Source organism: Falco biarmicus, chromosome 6 (assembly GCF_023638135.1).
Source record: "Falco biarmicus isolate bFalBia1 chromosome 6, bFalBia1.pri, whole genome shotgun sequence".
NCBI classification, from domain to species: domain Eukaryota; kingdom Metazoa; phylum Chordata; class Aves; order Falconiformes; family Falconidae; genus Falco; species Falco biarmicus.
In genome coordinates, this window is record NC_079293.1 from 82716726 (window position 1) to 82736980 (window position 20255).

The following is a 20255-nucleotide window of genomic DNA, read 5'->3' on the forward strand; positions in this document are numbered from 1 at the left end:
GAAGAAAAAGTTAAGAGATGATGCTTTTGTGTAAACAGTACTTGCACGTGTATACAAGTCTACATGTTTCTTAATGGCTGGATTGCTTAGTTTAACAGATAATTTGTAGTCTGTAGGTATGTAAATACAAGGGAATTTTTTTTAGATCATAAAAGACTGAAAGCACATCCATATGAATATTTGTATATTATGTCAAACGTGCAAGGAAACTGTTATATACAAAATAAAGAACTTCTATTTTTCTGTCTTGTACAGCAGTAATCGTAATATTAAAAGTGCTCTAAGTAATCCCTGACTTTTTCATCAGTCACACAAAGTGATTTTCAGAAGTCTATAAACAAGCATCTCAGGATGGCTAGGCATCTGATTTCCTTCTACAGCACAGCTTTCTGCGTGGTCTCTTCACGCTAAACTCCATTCTTCGAATTTGTCCTGCATTGGTTTTATAGGCTTTACAGTAACAGAGCGTGGACCAAAATTAACAAACTTTGAATCATAAGCACATCACTGACCATCGCAGATGCAGGTCAGACCACCCCCAATAGTAATAGCTGCTCCAAGAGGATTCAGTTCAGTTTTTCCACACATCTACATCCAATTACCTTAACTTTGTTTCAAGACCTTTCTGCCAAAATTTAGTGAGGATAGCTTCTGATTTTGAAGCACTTACACTGTCTTCTAATAGTATCCCAAATCACTTTTAAGTTCTTGCTCACTACATGGTCTGGCACTAGCTAGCATGCTTTCTGTCTGCAAGATGCTCTCTGGAATCCAAAGAGCTCCTCATTCATCATACACAAGTGCCCACTCAACATCTCGCAGACTGAACGCAGCTTGCCAGAAAAACCCATATAGCTTCTGACATACGCTTGCCTATTCTCTTTTCCACAAGTCCACCAAGATCTAGATTCTAGTTGTATTAACTGTTCTAGAGTGGGCAAAAATAACTGTCTTGTGCCTTTCAAGTTAATACCCTCACAATCTGAGACAGCAGAATTCCACAAGTGAAAGAAGCAAATTTTTACTGCAGCTGTTGCCTTCACTAGGTCCTAGGACACTACCAACCTTCTGTAGTCACTCGTCTGACCTTCTCTGTGCAGTATGACCCACCTTGCTCAGTCAAAAATCCCACCAAAATAACATCCTTTCTTCCCTGCTGACAACTTTTAACTAGCCAGGCACTAAATCGATGTATTTAATAGCTCAGTATCAGTACAATTTCACCAGATCTCAGAGTGACTGATAATGAAACAGATTTATATACAAGAAATAACTTCAGAAAAGTTTTGTTATGAAATTTTTGCTATTCTTTCCTTTGTCTATGCTTGTCATGTGCTGTTCTTGCTGAAACAGCATCAAATTCCAGTAACAGCAGCCTTGTGTCAATTACTTGCTTCTCTTTTCCTCAGAATGTACAGTTATTAATTACTCCCTACTACAATCCACACCACCAAAATCCCTTATTCTCTTCAAAAAAATGTATCACTTGATGTGGGTGAGAAAACATGAGATGATGTTATAAGGAAACATGCAGTGTCCTCTGGAAGTTTTCCTTTCAATTTTTGTATTTAAAAACTTACAACTTTTACAGAGCAACTGTTTGCTTTGCTCCCAGACAGGATTAAAACTTTTAGCTCATCCAAGCTCTTGACCTTGTACTGTAAATCAGTGTTATATTTTCACTTTTGCTTCAACTGGTCCATTTATTCTTTTTTCACTTTAGTTTTCTACTATTACATTTAATAAGGGTTAACTAATCAGGTGAAGCTTAGCCTTCCATCTGCTAACAGTACTAGCGTGCCACAAGTGGCGCTGCATGATCAATTCTCCATTTTTCTCAGTTTTCCTTAGAATAATGTAACTGCATAATAGTTGATGACTAGTAATTCCAAGTAAGAAAAGCAAAAATAATACCTTTAGTAAGAGATTCATCAGTGCTCTGTATTGAACAGCATTGCTTCCCTCACTAGCTCCACAGACAAGTAGGTCAAATAGCCCCAAAAGGAGGTGCAGGTAGTCTTGGCTATCTTGATTCAGAGATTCAGGATTCCACCAAGTTTCCTCTAAAAAATACAGGTTATAAATAAGACACAGTGGATGCATATCAACACCTTCAAAAACCAAGAGAAAACAAACATCTCTAGTTAAAAGAAGACAATACATTTGGCTGATTTCATGTTCACAAGTAAGTAATCTTTGCAGACCTGTATAACAACAAAGGAAAGTGGTCAGGGAAGCAAGGCTTGCTTGTTGCCAACAACTTTTGAAGACAAAAAAAAAAATTAACCTTCCTTCTTCACTCCGCTGATATAAAAGACAGTCAAAAAACCACCTACCTTTTGAAAAGGAGAGAGGAGGCTTTAGGCCATTAATGAAGTTTTTCAGCAAGAACAGGAACATAGCTGACTCCTCTGCATGAGCAGTCTGATCACTACTGAGCTTTTCTATATACGCAATTAACAGGTCCTTAGGCACCAAAGTTTCCTCTATTGTTTCAACAGACCATTTTAGGGGAGTTTCCTATAAATGAAAATTCATTTATGTATAGCGTCATAATTTCATCCAACAGAAGACAGAAATCTAGCACTAAAATTTAGCAATATTTAATTCCCAACCTCAGAAGAGGTATTCTTATGAATTACATGTCTGATTTCACGTTTAAGCTTGCATCTGCAGTTTTAAAACCTATGCCAGCCCTTACTACCTTAATTAACAGTGTACCTAAGTAGAGGTAACAGAATAGTTAACGACCAATCTCTAAAATATCTTTTCAAAGGGATTAGGAGTTACAGCATTTTGTGGACATTCTGTTTAACCCTCTCATCTAGCTGTTCCAGCAACATAATTCATATCTTTCAGATATTTGTATATATAAAAACTCTTTAATGGAATAATCTGAGGTCGGAATAACTAATTACCATGTATCGCTATGTGTCTGTGAGGAGGTACAGAAGCACAGCCCTGCTTATGAAGGTTTCTGACAAAAAAAAAGCAAACTATTTCAACAAAATCAATCAAGAAAACCCCAGTAAGCAGTCTGCATAAAAATAAAGCAAAAAAAGGTAGTAGAAAGATGCAGAAATATGCTTCCTGAACGTTGTTCCTGCCCCTCTACTGGCTCCTCCTTCCACCTGCATGTTACCCCTCAACAAGTGTCAATACAAGTGCTTATGGAGCTGCACAAATAACCAAAACCCAACAAATTCAGGAACAACACTTTCAATATTGTTGCAAGGACTTGCCTGAGGTTGCAATTCGTAGAATCACAGAATGGTTTGGGTTGGAAGGGATCTTTAAAGATCATCTAGTCCAACCCCCCTGCCATGGGCAGGGTTATCTATCACTAAATCAGATTTCTCAAAGCCCCACTTAATCTGACCATGAATAATTCTAGGGATAGGGCATATACAACTTCTCAGGCCAACCTGTTCTTGTGCCTCACGACCTCATAATAAAGAATTTCTACCTTACATCCAACCTAAATCTACCCTCTTTCTGTTTAAAACCATCTGCCCTTGTCCTGTCACTCCAGACCCTGGTAAAAAGTCTCTCTCCATCTTTCTTATATGCCCCCTTTAAGTTGGAAGGCTGCAAAAAGGTCTCTGTGGAGTCTTTCCTCCTCCAGGCTGAACAATCCCAACTAAGCCTCTCTTCACAGGAGAAGTGTTCCAGCTCTCTCACCATTTTCACATCCCTCCTCTGGAACCGCTCCTAGCACAAGCTCTTTTTCATACTCGGCTGCATTTCCTTCCTTCTCCTATTGAACAAGCCAGCAAAACCTTTACTCAATGACTAAAAGCCCTGGTATTCCTAAGCCAAACAATGGGTAGCTGGCAGAAACGCCCCAAACTTTATGCCAAGCCCACAGCACTGAAACATTGAACCTGTTGGTGGGATGCCAGCCTAAAGCTCTGGAGTTCTTAAATTTTTAATGCAGACTCACTAGAGTGGTAAAATGTAAGAGCAATTCTTTATGGCAGCTTCTAGTACTGCTGCCAAGTGTGTGGGTTTGCTCTGAAAAGAAATGAAGGTGACATTTTCAGTCCTTCTCAAGGTTTCTGAAGTTCTTGTCCTCCAATAAAAAAAAAATAAATTTCTCCATTACATAGAAAATGCCCTCCCCAAACTCTTTACATCTTACCTCTGCAGGATCACAAGCACTGAGGCTTTTTATTTTCTTATCCAAGAAACAGAAGACTCTGATAGCCACTGAAAAATAACTTTCCTTCATCTGTGTATTGCAGCAGCACTGAACAAGCACTGAACCAATTAAATGAGTAGTTACTTTCTGCCTCACACTGTCAGATTCCGTCTCAGCAACAAGTATCAGATCATCAACCTTAGAAAAGGGAGTGAAGGGAAAATAACAAAGTCTGTAAGACATGGGACTTCACTATGAGTTTACACCATTTTTCATACACATGTTCAATTAAATCACTGTTACCTTCTGTCATTAGTAACAAGTTATTGTCTGCTGCAATGGTATGCTTTGGAACCTGGGAATGCACAAACATTTATTTCTAGGAACTATGCACAGGTAGACTTGTTTATTGCCCAGAACTTTTTTCCAGGAAAATAAAAATTCCTGGAATTTAGTTATACTGACCATCTGTCCAAATAGTTAATAGCTTTACTGTTTCTTTTCCTTATGTTAAGGTTTCATCTAGATTGTATCAGAGTTTGCTATTCTACATATATATATATATTTGCTTAGTAGCTTAATAATACATACTAATGCTAAGAATAGCACATGCAAACTTCTATATCACATTTGCTCTACTACAGTGACCACCTGGAAAGTGATGTCTCTTAAGGTTAGGGTAACATGGTATGCATACCATTTGCGATAGTAAGGAAGGATCCCCTGAAGTCATGTTTTCAGAAAACAGCAGAATCATTTTCTCGCTGGCCACTCCTATCAGCTCTGCAGACTTGCTAGATTTAATTGCCTCTTCAAGAGCTATACCAAGGGAAAAAATAATTATCAGACAATCTAGGTATACAAATCACATATTAAAACACTGGTGGCTCGATAATATTTAGAAACAGTCAGAAACATACTAGACAATTTCTTCATCTTTTCAAAGAATTTTTTAAAGAACTCCATGCACACTTAGAGCATAATAGCTTGTTAATGACAGCTACTCTCCTTCAGTAAGTGTTTAGGTTCAGTAAGAACAACATCCTAAATTATTACAATTTTTCTTTTACCAAATTAGTTAAAATTAATGCTTTACCTTCTGGCCAGCCTTTCAGTAAAGGGTGTAAGGAGCAGAGATCAGACTCTGACAGACAAACAGCCATTTTCCAATCTGAAGATTTTGAATTCGCATTAGTGATTACCATAAATGGTAACAACTGCATTACTGCTTCATCTAGTAGTTCTTTTTTCTCCTTCAAAATTTCTTCTTTTACTAAAATTTTTATTGCTCGCTCCAGAACCTTGTACCTAAAGGAGAACAAGTCATGTTGAAAACCCACGGCTCAATCATACCAGCAACATTTCTTTGATTTGTTTTCCGTTTTTCATGGCAATTTTCTGAATCCAAATAGCAGTGAGAACAAATCAAGGAATTCATGGGAAGTGGTATGCAAATAATTCAACATTTCTTTTGTAGCTTAGTACAGATATGGTGTAAAAAAAAAAAGTAATTGATGTGAAAAAGTTCAAAAGTATTCTTTAGAGTTACTTTTTAAAAATTTAATTTATACAGCAAGAATGCAGACTGAAAAAAGGCACAAACATACCACTTTCCATCCTTTGAAAGATCAGCTCTCTGGAAGATATTCAAAAGACTTGATACTATTACTTCCGGATTGACGTGTTTCCTGAAAATCTAGAAAGTAATCAAGAAAAAGGAACGAAAGTATAGTAAGATACAAAATAATTTACCATATCATAATGGAAAAAGCTTCTGCTATACCGAGTGGAAACAGAGACCAAACATCACTAATTGCATTCCTATTGATGATGATGTAATGAAGATATTATCAGGGTGAACAGAAGTTACAAGGCTGCCCACCATGCCCTCTTGAAATGCTGAAGTACGGAGAATTTATTGAATGCAGAAATGATTTGTAAAATTGATAAACAATGAGAAAAATGCTTTCTAATTAAACAAGAATGCTTTTACTTTACATACCACCTGTATGACAAAAATACAAGGAACATTAACAAAAGATACTGCAGTCTAATGAAGCACTCACGTGCTTCTATTCCTGTTTTTTAGTGATTGAGAATGAACGAACACACAAGACCAATTTTACTACCACTACTAATATTCTCCACCACTACTCAGCAGAAGCAATAAAGACAGACTGTTACTCTAGCTGGAAACAATCAGTACAATGCATACCAGAGCCTTATCCAGTAAACCTGAGCTGGAGTTTAGGACTTTGCCGCTATCAACTGACCAAATGACTCTCATACGGAAAAACTCAACTGAGCACTTCTCACTAGCGTAACGACTTGTCACTGCACCATTTTCTATCCAAAAGGCAGACAACATGGCTTGCATTTTTATAGAAAAATGTACAGGATAAGCAGGAATCACACTTCAAATAATAATCAAAGATTAAAATATACTTTAGTAGCTACATAAAAAGATATCAATATTCAGGTTACGTGCAAACACTTTGGGAAAGATCAGGAAGCAGAAATTTGGGGGGAATTGTGAGGTGGTAAAAACCACAAGCCTCTTAAATTTGTGCTGTTTAATCCTGCTAAAGGACAAAAGCTGTACAGGAAGGACATGAGTAGAAGGGCAATTACAAAGAATACATTCCAGACACACATATTCTAAAATCTCACCTGACACATCAAAAAATAGACACTTACCTCCAAAGAACTGAGAGCAGACATTACAACATCTCTGTTGTCATCCTTGAGCCGACCAAAAATTGCTTCTTCTATGAAGGACTGATCAAAGCCTTCCTGAAAAAATAAAGGATAAAAAGAGCCAAAGGAAAAAAAAAAAATGTGTTGGTAGCATGATTTACAGACTTTAATGAAATATCTGAATCCTCGTAGAAGAATAGTGGTAACGTCAATGAAATTAAACCTCAAAGGCAAACTAACTTTAACCAACAAAAGAAAGAAAACCAGAATTATCCATTATTTTAGAATACAAGCAGCTTAATAAACAAGAACTACATCCAGACTCCAGAATACAGGAAAATGGTGACAGAAACCTACTGAAAACACCCTGAGAAACCAGTGACAATGACATAAGAATAGTTTAATGTACCACTCATCTTCAACCGGTATGCCTGGCAAACAGCTTTTTGAAGACATTGTATGTTTTGTCAGTTCTGTAAGTGAGAGATTCAGGACACAAACCTTTGATGTTTCAATAACATCTTCCAAGTGCTGAAGAGCCAGGACCCGCACAGCTGGCTGAGGATGATTCAAACTAAGCAGAAGGGAGGTATCAGAGTCTTCCAGAAACTGAAATAACAGATTTCAGAGTGACCCACTGCATGTTAAAAAACACTTTAAGTACATACCAGGATAACAGGAGAAATTCTTTCAGCAGTTTTTTGTACCAGAAGAAAACATGAATAATTTAGACCCCAAAAGTATCAGATACAGAGCAATGATGTATAACTGTTTCAAATTTGGTTGTCTTTGCTTTGGCAGACAGTTTTTGGAATATAGCTTGAAAAGTACAGTAAGCCACAGACACCGTTTTGTCCTAGAAATGCACTACACTTATCTAAGGATTCTGAGAAAGCTCTAGTGACAAAGTCAGTGTGACAGAGCACAGATAGAAACTGTGAAAAAGGCATCCCTGCCAGTCCAATTGCATGCACTTATCTCAGGAACCTTAAAGGCTAGAAGAGAGTCACACGGCTTTGTTCTGCATGCCTTCTTTTTCTGTTAATCCACTTGTTATTCCATCACAGAATCTGTGCCTTCATTAAATCAGTACAAAAATACACGAAGCACTTCTTTATGTAGTTTATCATCTTTTTTTAAGTGCTTTCAGTCTTTAAATCATTGCAAACAACAGCATGATACTAACCATTTCTTAATAATACATTCCTTGGACAGATCTGTTGCACTCATGGTTATCTGTGTTAGGCTGAGTTTCAACTGCTCTTCAGAAATGGCACAGGGAAGAACTCTGTAGTCACTCTACTCTTCCATGTTACTGACTGTAAATATTCATAAAATCAATGCAAAAAAAGGACCAAACCACCTTCTCTCAACAGTGATAAAGTTGTTTGTCAGCTTTCCCAAAACAGACACATCTGACTGACAAAACCTTTAAGTACGATGATGCCTTGCTGAGTGCCACCGTGTTGTCACTATTGACCACTACAGTGTATGCAGTGGCCATGTTCCTAAGGAAAAAAATTATTGATAGCAATTGGGGCAGGTGGAAACGTATACATTTTAACCATGGAAAAAAAGCTCACACTCATGACTGACTGTGATGAACGTGACCTTAAAAGCTCTGACAGCTTTTATTTTACCAGTTTTGATCAAGCCCCCCCTCCCCAAATCACATTTAAGAAAGCTGTTTCTTTGTTTGCTTTTTTTTTTTGGTGGGAATGGTAGAGATTTTGTTTAGAAAGAGGAAAAGAGAACAGAACTTTGCCAAAATACCAGCCTTCTGACAGTACAACCAAGCAAGAGCTAGGATCACAAATTGAACTCCTACCTACCTTGTATTTGCCACAGCTTAATGAAAGCGAAATAAATTGGTGAAAAATATTTTGGTCAGCCTCATCTGTGCAGTCTTCCAGATGCTTCTCCAACACAGAGTCTAAGGCTTTAAGATACCTGCCAACAGATGAAACCCCCAACATGTTCCACAGAGTATTACGAGAGAACAGGTATACTAGAGAAATACAGGGAAATACAAGGAAGCTGAATGCACACATACTCATCTGAACCTGATTATTTCAAGTAGCTTTGCAAGGCAATCAAGCATTATGCCTGAACACGGATGAACGATATTGTGACTACTAGGATAAGTAACTAGCAGAAAGGGTCATGCTACACAGCAAACAGCTGTACAAAGCCAGTAGGTCTGTTTCCATGTACTACACTGATAACAAAATAGGTAAGGACAGATCAGTAAAATAAAATTTGGACAAAGATTAGGAGTCAGTTATTTTTGCTGTATTTATCTGGGCAAGAATATTGTGCTTACTACACCCAGTAAGCCAAGATCATAGCTGACATGACCACTCTACAGACTGCAGGTCTGTAATAGAAAAAATAGAACTTACTTTCTCTCAAGAAGTCTGATAAGAGGAAGCAACTTTTGATTGAGTGCAGCCATTTTCGTGGGATTAGATTCAATCTCTGTGCCACAGGAGATATACTCTTCAAGAAACTTGCTAAAATTAAAAACAAAAGAAAAAGCCACCATGTTTTGAATAGTGCAGTTTTCATTAATGTGCCAAAGTGCATTGCTAAACAGGTTAGGATTAATATGCATTACTTCTTGCAAGTACAGATTTGCTCTTGGCTTGAAGTTTCACTCTGTCTCACAAGTGCTAAAAGTATGGCTCTTCAGGATTACTGAATGTTTCAGTTTCAAAATCCAGGTTTGGCGTTAACTTACGAACTCAGGAGAACGTGCTCATATAACGCTAATGCCATTGTCAGGAATTAATTGTTATTAAATCAGAAACGACTGTAGTACTGCAGAAGAAAAATAATCGAAGTTAACTCACGAAGCCAACAGGTGATCTAAATCCTTTTCCAGCGGTATACTCTGAAGAATAGCTTCAAGATGGCTGATGTAAATTGGATTCTCTATCTCTTCAGATTCTTCTTCTTCCTCTAAGGACAATATGTAACCATAAAAGATGAACAGTAGTTTGAGAATAACCCCTTCGTACTGATTAAATATAATAGCTTGTACAGACATCATCATCTGGTGAACCAAGCACACAGCTTGAAGACCACAATGTTAATTGATTATTACCACTTACTCTCCATGAGCTGCTAGCGATGCTTTATACCAATGTAATTAAAATGCCACAGGCTGTATTGCTACCAATAAATTCACGTATGCTTTGGAACGTTCCAGACCTGCTACCACAACCTGTGCCAGCAGCTCCCTGCAGCACTCCCTGGCATGAATCTAGCCAGACCTTTTCAACACAAGAGCTTTCCCAGTCATGATTTGGCAGTTACAAGTCCACAGTGCAAACAAATTTATTAGTGCAGGCACAGGCTACTACTGCAGGCCAGGCAGCCTTGCTGTCCCAGACTGTCCCCAGGCATGTTTAATTCATCAGGTAAACACAGATCTCCACTACTTAAAACTATGGAGTACATATAATGTACCTAAAAATTATTTTTTCAGTACTACAATACATCTCTAAAAGTCAGAAATTTCATATATCAAAACTAAGTTATTGCTGAAATACTGCAAATCAACATGTATATCGAAGAGATACAGATATTACAATGCCTAAAGCAGTCTCCTCTGCAGGGCCTGGGAAAACAAAAAGCAACACACACACAAAAGCTTAATCAGGTCTTCACATGTATTGGCGCAGTTTTAATGGCAGAAGTAACTAAAATGACACAGCCATCTGTCCTTAAGCCTCAACAAAATTGTAAAAATGTATGTGCTAACTTACCTGTATCACTTTTCATGACAGTGCAAACAAGGTGAGGCAACAGGTAGCGCAGAAGAGGAGAGATATCATAGTTTTCTGAAAGGCCTTGCAAAAGTGTTACCAGTTCTGGGATTTTGCAAAGATAATTAAATGGCCTGCACAATGGAAAAGAGAAATAAATTAATAAATGTATGCTCATCTGGGCTACCAACACCTTCAAACCATGCAGACTTCCTAAGGATTCAGTTTACAGCAACGAGTAACAGCCTCATCATAAACAAATACTGAAAAGATTCATAGGGATCCACTTCCTTATTCCCAGAGGTTTACTGGTGCATTTAATATCCAAGAAGAAAACAGGATATGCTAGTCATGTTGAGCACAGCAGCACATACTTATGTTTTTGTGAAGGTGGTAGTACAAGAAAAAATACTTGATATCCTCACGTTGCAGGCAGCCTATCTACTACCCAGCAGCACCAAAGGAAGGGAGAAGAAGCAATAGATCAATGACAGGAGATCCTCAAAGAGAGCAGAAGCAATTTCCCTTCCTGTTCATAAAATGTTTATCTCATCTTGTCTCCTCTTCTACCCACCTATCTGGATGCTGCATAAAGCATCAAGCACGTCTCTCCTTTAGTTCCTCACACCTCAGCTTTTAACCCATTTTCCTCTACTATGACCGTGTTCAAGTACCCGGCAGGTAATCACTGTACTTATTCCTGTAAAGATTTAATTCTGTTGGAATACGCATGCTAACCTCTCTGCCAGCAGTCAAACGCCCTGTAGCATGCAGGACTTCCATCACTGTGTTCAAGTGCACATTAACAGCACCAGCTAACTGTAAGAGGGCAGGGCAGACAGACTGATGGGAATGAAATACTACATGTACCTCCAGAAGAGAACCTGACTTGTGGGACCAAAGAAGTGGTGGTATAGAAGCACTTACACTTCAGGTGTCAAACTGTAGGAACTCAAAGCCCTGAAGGGAAAGAACTTCTTTTTTCCAAGCTATTCAAACAACTTCAGATTTGCACTACCACTATTATGCTGGCTTCTCTTCCAGGATTCCCACTTTCAAGAAAACCTCTTACTGGCAGGGTTCAGTCTTGCGCATTGACAGCAATCCTTTACTGAGGGAAGTGGCAGGAGAGGGACCAAAAGATGACAGAGTCACACCACTGAGACTCCTTAGCTGCAGCAAGCATACAAATTTTCAAAGTCAGTCAAACAAACTTCCAAGCCCTTCGAAATGTCAACTACCAAAATTTCTGAAAGGAAAGAGTCCCTTTAATGAGGAGGATAAAAAAAATTCAAATTACTGAAGTGCAGTCTGATCTTTTAAAGAGTGGGAAAACTCAATTAAAGTACACTTACTTTTTCCCAAGTTTGTCTCCTTTCTGAGTTTGTAGAAGTAGGTTCAAGCAGGCCACCCCATCCCTGATTAATGAGGGCACTTTAGATAATGTCTTGCTTATCTGCAGCATCAAGGAATGCACCAAGGAAGTCTCCACTGTCACTTTTACTGTCATCTGGCAGATTATCATGTATGTTGCAGCTCTGTAATCCTGTACAGAGGATTTCAAGCCCTAGGAAAACAGATCAAGGTGGATTTTTAATACATACAAATTAAAAAAAAAATAGTACATTACCATAAAAATAATTTTCACCCTGACACCCATGGAATCACACTATCTTCCCCATGTATGAACTTTTAAGGGATCTACACACGCAACTTTCAAGAAGAAAAAACTGTCACGCAGGGTGCACACATACAGAAGACATACCCATTAACTGCTGCCCTGTTTGTTAACAAAGCAACAGTGCTGGAGGTAAAAGCAGGCTGTCCACCCTGACTCCATTTCCTCACTGTTTAGCACAGTAAGTCTCTAAGGCAAAGAGGTTCATTTAAACTATGTATTCATTTCTCACAGCTCCATTCCTCATGTCGCGTAGGAAGAGTACTTAAAAGTGCTCATCTGAGGTGTGAAAAAAATTATTATTCATGGATCTTCTCTGCCTAATGTTTCAAAGCAGGCTAAGAGCGGTACGATACATTTCACATAGAATATCCCTCTTAAATGTTACCTGCAGGCACATGTCAGCAGAACACAGTACACTTCACACAGGAATGAAAACACAAGCCTCACACACCTTTTGGATGTAAGGAAGCAGCTTAGAAACTATAGTGTCTGTTATCTTCTCTGCGGCTGCAAGAGCTGACACAATGGTGGAGGCATAAAACACAAGAAGAACTCTCAACTGAGCCGAGCTGCCAGGATACTCTGAAAAGACCTGGACCACAGAAAAATCAGTTGTTCAGACATCAGGACAAGTGCAAACACACATACGGCTTCCCTCCCACCCAGCAAAATCTCAGAACTCCAGCGTGTAAAGCTCTACCAGCTCCTGCTGGCACAACTTAAGTCATCACCTCCTCCCAGCAATAACCCTCACCAGAGGTTACTGCTCCTCCTTGCAGACATGGTAGAAGGAAATAAGTGCTAATCCTCAGCCACTACAGTTAGTCATAATAAGGTAACCTAAATAACTTGTGATTTTGGTGTCATGCTCAAGACTGAGAACTGGACTACCATGAAGCTGACTGGTATATCACCGCCCTACTACATCTGTGAACAAACCCTGTTACTGTGCGTGCTTTGCTGAGTTTCGACAGTAAGTGCGTTCTAGTTCTCTATGTAACTGGAATTGTCGTACATCTTACCCTTCTGAGACTATAAAACTAGTTCTGTTTGACATTAACTGAAAAACAAATAAATCTGCTCACCTTCTAATATTCTCAGTTTTACATTCTCATTAATACTTGAAAATGTACATTTAAAACACCCACGACAACCCGCAAAAGAGATACCCAAATTCAAAGCACAGTTACAAGCGAATAGCACAAATGACTTTATAAAAGAAATGAAGACAAATAAGTACTTTGAAGCAATACACTATTGCTAAATTGTTTTGTCATGGCTCATTGGTTCTCAGCCACTTCCTTACAAGAATTTCTGATAGACTGTCGTCTATACAAATAACAAGAAATTTTCATATTGTGTACTAATGACTCCTTTTACTATTTGATATGTAAGTCAACATATTAGTAAATAGCATAATACTATACAGAGATGGGGAAAACCAAACAAGTAATTTTCTAGAATAAATTAACAACCTTCACAGATTGTGCTACCAGCCTGCAGATGAAATCCATGAAATCCAGGTCTTTGTAGCAGTGTGTAATGACAGTACCCCTTGCCAGTGGGACTCCAGGTTTCTTTAAATAGTGAAAAAAAGAAAAATGAGCACACTCAAGGGTAAAGTGAAGCACCCAAAGTAAAAATTAATATAAACTCTAAATTAATCCTACCGATCAGTTAACACCACTTAAAATCAAATAAGTAAATAAATGGAAACCCACACACCACTCTGGAATTTTTTGTATCTGCATTAAGACAGATAATGAAAAGCATTACATATAAACTATATTCAAATAAACATATATTGTAGTAATTGACATATCTTCCTAGCAGTAGCAAGTACTTGCACCTTAAAACCATACTTCAACTTTGCCAAAACAAAATCAAAGCTTTTTATAATTAACTTTATATTTATAAAGAAAGATAGCAGAAACAACAGGTGGGCATCCAGGCTCCATCCTTGCAATTAAATCTTTCAGTACAGTTCTACAACTAACCACATGAACAGGTGGTCCATATTCATAAACCTAGTAACAGAGTCAAGACATTATTAATAAAGTCCCTCATGCTTCTCTCAGCTTGCATCTGTTAAATACTTTACCCTTATTGGATCCATCCAATGCCATTTATGAGTTGGGCTTTTTATATTTAAAAGCTGAATAACTCTCACAAATAGATTAGTCTCATGATATGGCAGAACACAACCAATCAAACTATCTTGATTGTAGAGATGGATGTGAAATCTAAGGAAAAACACATATACACAGTTAAAAATCATATGGAAATCCAAAAAAACCCGACCCAGTCACTTTCTTCTCGAAACATCTGGTTTACTTGTTTTTAAGCAAGATGAAGTCATACTGACTCAGACACATGGTCCACCTGCAGTCCAGAATCCCTAGATGGCTGCTAGCCTGTATGCACTAAAGGAAAGAAACAGTGCTAGCAATTTTTTCCTCCCTTTCAGTAATTTTAGATCCCTATAGGAGTTAAGTATGAATTTCAGTATAATATATATATTATATCATATATATAAAACCGTGTTTCAAAGGCTGTAGCAACAAAATCACCCACTCTTTCATGACATGAAGTATTACACTTTCTGCATCTGGGTAGATTAGTTTAAACAAATACAACATCACTTCACAAAATACTTGATATGTTTTTTCTTCATACCTTCCTACATAATCTTGAAATAAGACTACTTAGCTCATGTTATAATACAAGGGCATCATATTCATGGTTCACAGTTAATACTGAAAATCAGCTATTTTACACAGCCCATTTCCAAAAGTGTACGACATAAAATGCCTCTCTAGGTCCTCTGTAAGATGGCTAGAGTTGGGCAAATTTGGTGAAAGCTAGGCAAAGCATTTATTGCTTTTATATAGACTATCATGACAGATCAAAACTTTCACAGAAATTTATCAAAAGACAAAAATCTAATTGGCAAAGAAGAGCATCTGGCCCCATAAAGACTAAGCCCAAGTGAGTATTTTTAACAATTTAACCTGCGTTTTTAGAAAACAAGTAAAATTATTTAGAATTTTTCTCAATGGTGAAAAAATATCTGGCATTTCTAGTAGTCTTATCTATTGACATATAAAATATTCAGTGGATTACCTGTGGATCAGCCATTCAAGGCACTTCTGGGCTGGCTTAAGCATAAAGTAAGGGGACAGGTGAATTAGGAACAATGAAATATTCTTATCCAGTTGCTGATTTACTGCTTTAGACTGAACACTGCGCTCCAGGCCTTTGGACGTGGAACTAAACAAACTGGACTGGAACACTTCAAATGAAGGATCAATCCCCATCAGTTCTTCTAAGCCAGTACATCCTGTGGAAAAAAAATGGAAGAAAGCTTTAAACGCACGTTTTATTCACCAGTCCTACCCACCTACTTTCTCAATGGCATACTCAGCTTCCTTGCTATACTGGTATACGTTACACTCACTATGAAAACCAAACCAACCAGTAAATCTTACTAAAAATATTAAGACCAAAACTTTTGCTACACTTATAAATTAGAGTGTATCCAGCTGGCTGCGGGAGGTGAACCATCCCTGCCATTTGCGAGATTGCATCTGGAGCAATGTGTATAATTTTGAGCTCATGAGCAGAAGAAAAACATTGCCAAATCGGTGTGAGTCCAGCACAGGAGCACTAAGATGGTCAGGGGACTGGTAAATAATATAAAAGGAAACTGTATGGAGGAATTGGGCTTGTTCAGCCTGGAGAAGAATCAACAGGAAATCTTCCTGCTGTCTGCAACTACTTGATGGGACATAGCGTAGGTTATCAAGAATATGGAGCCAGCCTCTTCTCACAGATGTACAATGGGAGGATGGGAGGCCACAGATATAAGTAAGAACATATGAAACTCGAAGGCAATGTACGGATTGATTATTATTTCTTTTTTTTAAACATGGGGGTGGTCAAACACTAAATCAGAGGCCCAATATTGGATCAGAGACCATTCATCCTCAAACTCAGCCAAACACAGGCCTGAGCAACCTGGACTAACTAGCCCTGTGGTCAGTTGGGCTAGTACCAAACAACTGTGAGAGGTCCCCTCCAGCCAAATTTATTGCGATTTTATATGGATGAAGCAAGCAAAGGTACCTCTTTAAATAAATTAAAATACAATATTCTACGTACACCACTGGATAAATGAATCCTTTATTTCACAAAAGCTTGTAAATATTAATGGCTAATCACAAAGAAGACTGTTTCAGCTGAAATGAAGACACTAGGTGGTTGGCTGAAATATGGCAAAAATAAACTATTTGATGTAGCAGTTCTATAGCAGCTATTTAAGAAACGAAAAAATACTCTATGTTGCATCAAAGACATATAAATCTACAACCTTGTTACTTAACATAGGTATATTATATTAATTTTTCTGGTTTTAGAAAACAGCCTTCTCATTCACGAAGCATCACATTCCTGGGTAAAGTTCCAAACAAAAATGGAAAGAAGTAAGCACAAAGGATCTGAAGCATGCAAACACAGCAATGGCTTCTGCCACCTTACACTATTTGTGGCCATAGTGTAACCAAAGAGCAGGGTGTCAGCATGTTTTGATGAAATCACAGAATTCAGGTTGGAAGGGACCTTGGGCAGCCCTCTAGTCCAAGGCCCTGCCAAAAGCAGAGTGTGCCCTGAAATCAGCTCAAGTTGCTCAAGGCATTATCCAGTTGGGGCTTTCAAAAGCACGAAGAGCACAACCTCTCTGGACAACCTGTTGAACTGCTTGACTGTCTTCACAGTGAGAAAAGCTCTTCCTTATATCCAGTTTGAGCCTCTGTTGTTTCAACTTATGCCCATTGCCTCCTGTCCTCCAGCCGACCTGTCTTCCTGAAACCTCCTCACAGGTGCTGGCGGGCTGCTGTCAGACCCCCCCAGGGCCTTCTCTTCTCCAGGCTGAATGAGACCAGCCCCACCAACCTCTCCTTACAGGGCAAATTCTCCAGCCCTCGGCCACCTTGGGGCCCCCAACTCTTCCCAGTCACCTTACCCATCACGCACCCAGAAACGTGCTCCAAGAAGACCGGCTCCATGCTCTTCCCATAGACTGGAGCGATGCTGATTAACCCATAGGTTCTTGAATTATCCTTCTGGCCTCTTTTGAATACGGGTTTGCCTTTCCCAGGCTTTTTTTTTTGACAGACAATTCGTTAAATCACCGGGACTTAAACCACCCCAACTCACCGATTGCAAAAAACGTGTCCCTGTCAATACCAGCAGCCTCCTTGCAGGTGAACAGCAGCGACGCTACTTCGGTGCGGTTCAGGAGGCTGGGGTCAGTCTGTGGAAGCGCCAGCCGCTTCAGCTGCTCCGCCAGGGACGTCATGGCTTCGTCTCCCAACCAAAGAGGCCTTCAGAGAAACCTAATGGAAGAAACCCAAAGCAGGCCCGCGGGTAACGCAGCTGCGTGGAGGCAGACGCCGCCCCTCCCCCCGCCAGCGCCCCTCAGGGCCGCGCACGCCCGGTGGGGGGGTGGGGGAGAAGAGGGACGGCGGCAGGCGGGGAGACGAGCCTCTTCCCGGTCCCGCTCCCGGTCTCCGCCACCGACCTAGCTCCGCTCCGCTGCCCGCCGGGCCCCACGTGAGCCGCCGCGCCGCTCACCCGGAAGCGGCGGCCCGGGCGGAACGGGAAGCTGCGGCCCCGCCGCCCCGCCTCAGCCGCACGGAGCCTGCGCCGCGCGCCGCCGCTTGGCGCCAGTTTCGCGCCTCCGAGCGCGGCCCCGGTGTGGAGGCGTCGTCCGGGCCTGTGAGGCGGGGAGAGCGGGACGGGCGCGCAGCCGGTGGGTCTTGGCCCGCAGCACGGGCGGGTGGATGGAGAAGCCTCCGTGAGGTGTCTGTGGCCAGGCGTGCTGCTGGCCTTGTGCTGAGCCCAGCAGTGGGGGGCCATCCCCTCAGCAGCGTCTCAGTAGTGAGGGTGCGTGCAACAGGAGTAGCTCTGTTACTGAAATCTCGGAATGAAAAACTTTTCAACACCAATGTGATGTAGATAAGCAGACACTTCTTTATTGACGGCCGGGTGCGTGAGTGAGTTCTCTCACGATCAACGCACACCAAGCTTCAAAATCATACACCTCATCTAGAACTTATTCATACATATTCATTAAATATTCATGCATAAACATAGTATTTCCCAAAAATCATTCACATACTCTCGCTTCATATGTTAGTTAGCTTATCAGTCCTTTGCGCTTGCGCATATTCTTCCAAGACTTGTGGGCAGGGGTCTTTGTGAGGAAGGCCGTAGGTCTTCCTCATGGTGTACTTTTCACCTTTTGCCTGGTATGTGATGGTCGTGCAAGTCTGCAGTGTTCTTATCGGTCTGAGCTAATTTATGTCCTTGTTGACCATCTGTTTCTTCTGCTTGTTTCTTTTAGTCGCTCCCTCTAGATAACTTATAAACAGGCTCCTTGTTAGAGAAAGGTAGAGAAACAGACTCCTTCTTTCATCAGTTATTTCATCAATTATTTCTTTCAAACTATGGTTACATGACCTAATTACTATACCTACATTCTTTGAGTAAATATAAGTTCTTAGCCTTGGTACAGGGCTGTACAGAGGATTTCATAGCAGCTTTTGTTGTGCAACTACTAGTTTCATTAGAATATATTTCTTATTCCTCTATATTTCTATTAAAATAATTTTAGCAAATCTTAACAGCTCCACCTCAGGCTTTTTCCATATCTGGAGTGAGTAACGCTCAGGGAAGTGCAGGATTCCCCTGAGTGCAAAAGGTCATGAAAGCTACTGTAGTGTGCAGGGGCTAGGTCCCAGCTGCAGACCCACAGAAGTAGGTTGGAAGAGTCCCCTAAAAGCTGTCTGATTTCGCCCCAGAGCAGGGCCAGCTTGGAGCCAGTTGCTCAGTTTTGGTCCAGTTGCATTTGGAGTATCTCCAAGGATGGAAATTCCACAGCTTCACTCAGGCTTCTCATCCATAGTTTGGTTGCCATCAGGTTGAAAAGAAATTCCTAGTATTAAAAACTACAATGTCTCCCACCAGCTTGTATACAAGGCTGCAGGGTTCTGTGCTTGGAAGTTGGTGCACAAAGCCAGAAAGGCAGCGTGGCTTGAGAAACCAGGAGAAGCCTGGAGAAAAAAAAAAAAAAAAAAAAAAAAAAGGCAGAAATAAAACTAATTTCAGTTGATGCCAGTGGATGGACAAAATGATGCCAAATACAACAATTCCAGCACCAGATCTGTACAATTACTTCCATGTGTTTTTGAGAATCTGTGTAGTCCATGGCAGAAATAACAAATCTGTTCACATAGTAAAGCTGCCTTATTTGGCAATCATTTAGCATATAACAGCAATACAAAAAGCTGATAGAAGTTTAGGGTTGCAGAGAATTGTTTAAATGCTTAATTTTATCCATTAGGAGTATCCACTGATTTCAACAAGGCTTTGCATTAAGTTAAACCTTTGTAGAGAGGGAGCAGAGAGTGAAAATGAAGTTGGATGTCTGACATTGTGTCTGATAATATTTGCTGGTGCCTTGTCAGGGAGCATGTATTGTGTTACTTGTGACAGGTGTTACCTGGGTGTAATGACAGCCATGGCTGAGCTGTTGAGGGTCACTACCACTGCAGTTACAACAGTGGCATTTGGAGGATATTACTGATTTAACAGGTTTGCTGTTATTTTTCTGATTGTTCTCACACTGAGATTCTGATCATTTAACAAATGAGCTGTCTAGGGGTGGTGCAAACCAAGAGGCCAATTTATTGCACTTTTTCACATGCCCTGTGGCTTTTGTGCATCTTCTTCCTTTATGAAACCTTATGTGGCCTTATTTTTGGTATGGTTTATACCTGCATAAATATGCATGTTTCCATGTCTAAAAATACCAAACATTAAAATATGTAGACTTTGCAAAGGACAGAAAGCTGTTTCTAAAAGAGAAAAGTAGTAATTTTTTAGCAATGTGATTCATTATTTGAAT

The 20255-nt window shown here is 39.8% G+C and overlaps 1 protein-coding gene across 2 annotated transcripts in view; it reads right to left on the minus strand.

The window, feature by feature from the left end:
• Positions 1-17961, minus strand: part of HEATR1 (HEAT repeat containing 1) — a 38649-nt gene extending 20688 nt beyond the window's left edge. The window contains exons 1-19 of one of the 2 annotated variants that reach the window (XM_056343255.1): positions 17868-17961; positions 17504-17682; positions 15413-15629; positions 14391-14532; positions 13765-13866; positions 12741-12881; positions 11964-12175; positions 10609-10742; positions 9691-9799; positions 9241-9351; positions 8671-8788; positions 7340-7447; positions 6839-6934; positions 5749-5837; positions 5238-5449; positions 4839-4960; positions 4142-4339; positions 2337-2520; positions 1915-2063 (exon numbers count right to left, since the gene is read on the minus strand). In XM_056343255.1, the coding sequence (XP_056199230.1) occupies positions 1915-2063; positions 2337-2520; positions 4142-4339; positions 4839-4960; positions 5238-5449; positions 5749-5837; positions 6839-6934; positions 7340-7447; positions 8671-8788; positions 9241-9351; positions 9691-9799; positions 10609-10742; positions 11964-12175; positions 12741-12881; positions 13765-13866; positions 14391-14532; positions 15413-15629; positions 17504-17645 (2586 nt within the window). In that variant the 5' untranslated portion in view covers positions 17646-17682; positions 17868-17961. Of the gene's footprint in view, positions 1-1914; positions 2064-2336; positions 2521-4141; positions 4340-4838; positions 4961-5237; positions 5450-5748; positions 5838-6838; positions 6935-7339; positions 7448-8670; positions 8789-9240; positions 9352-9690; positions 9800-10608; positions 10743-11535; positions 11846-11963; positions 12176-12740; positions 12882-13764; positions 13867-14390; positions 14533-15412; positions 15630-17503; positions 17683-17867 lie in introns of those variants that run through there. The other variant, XM_056343256.1, reaches the window with a different exon arrangement.
• Between the last annotated feature and the right edge of the window lie 2294 nt (positions 17962-20255).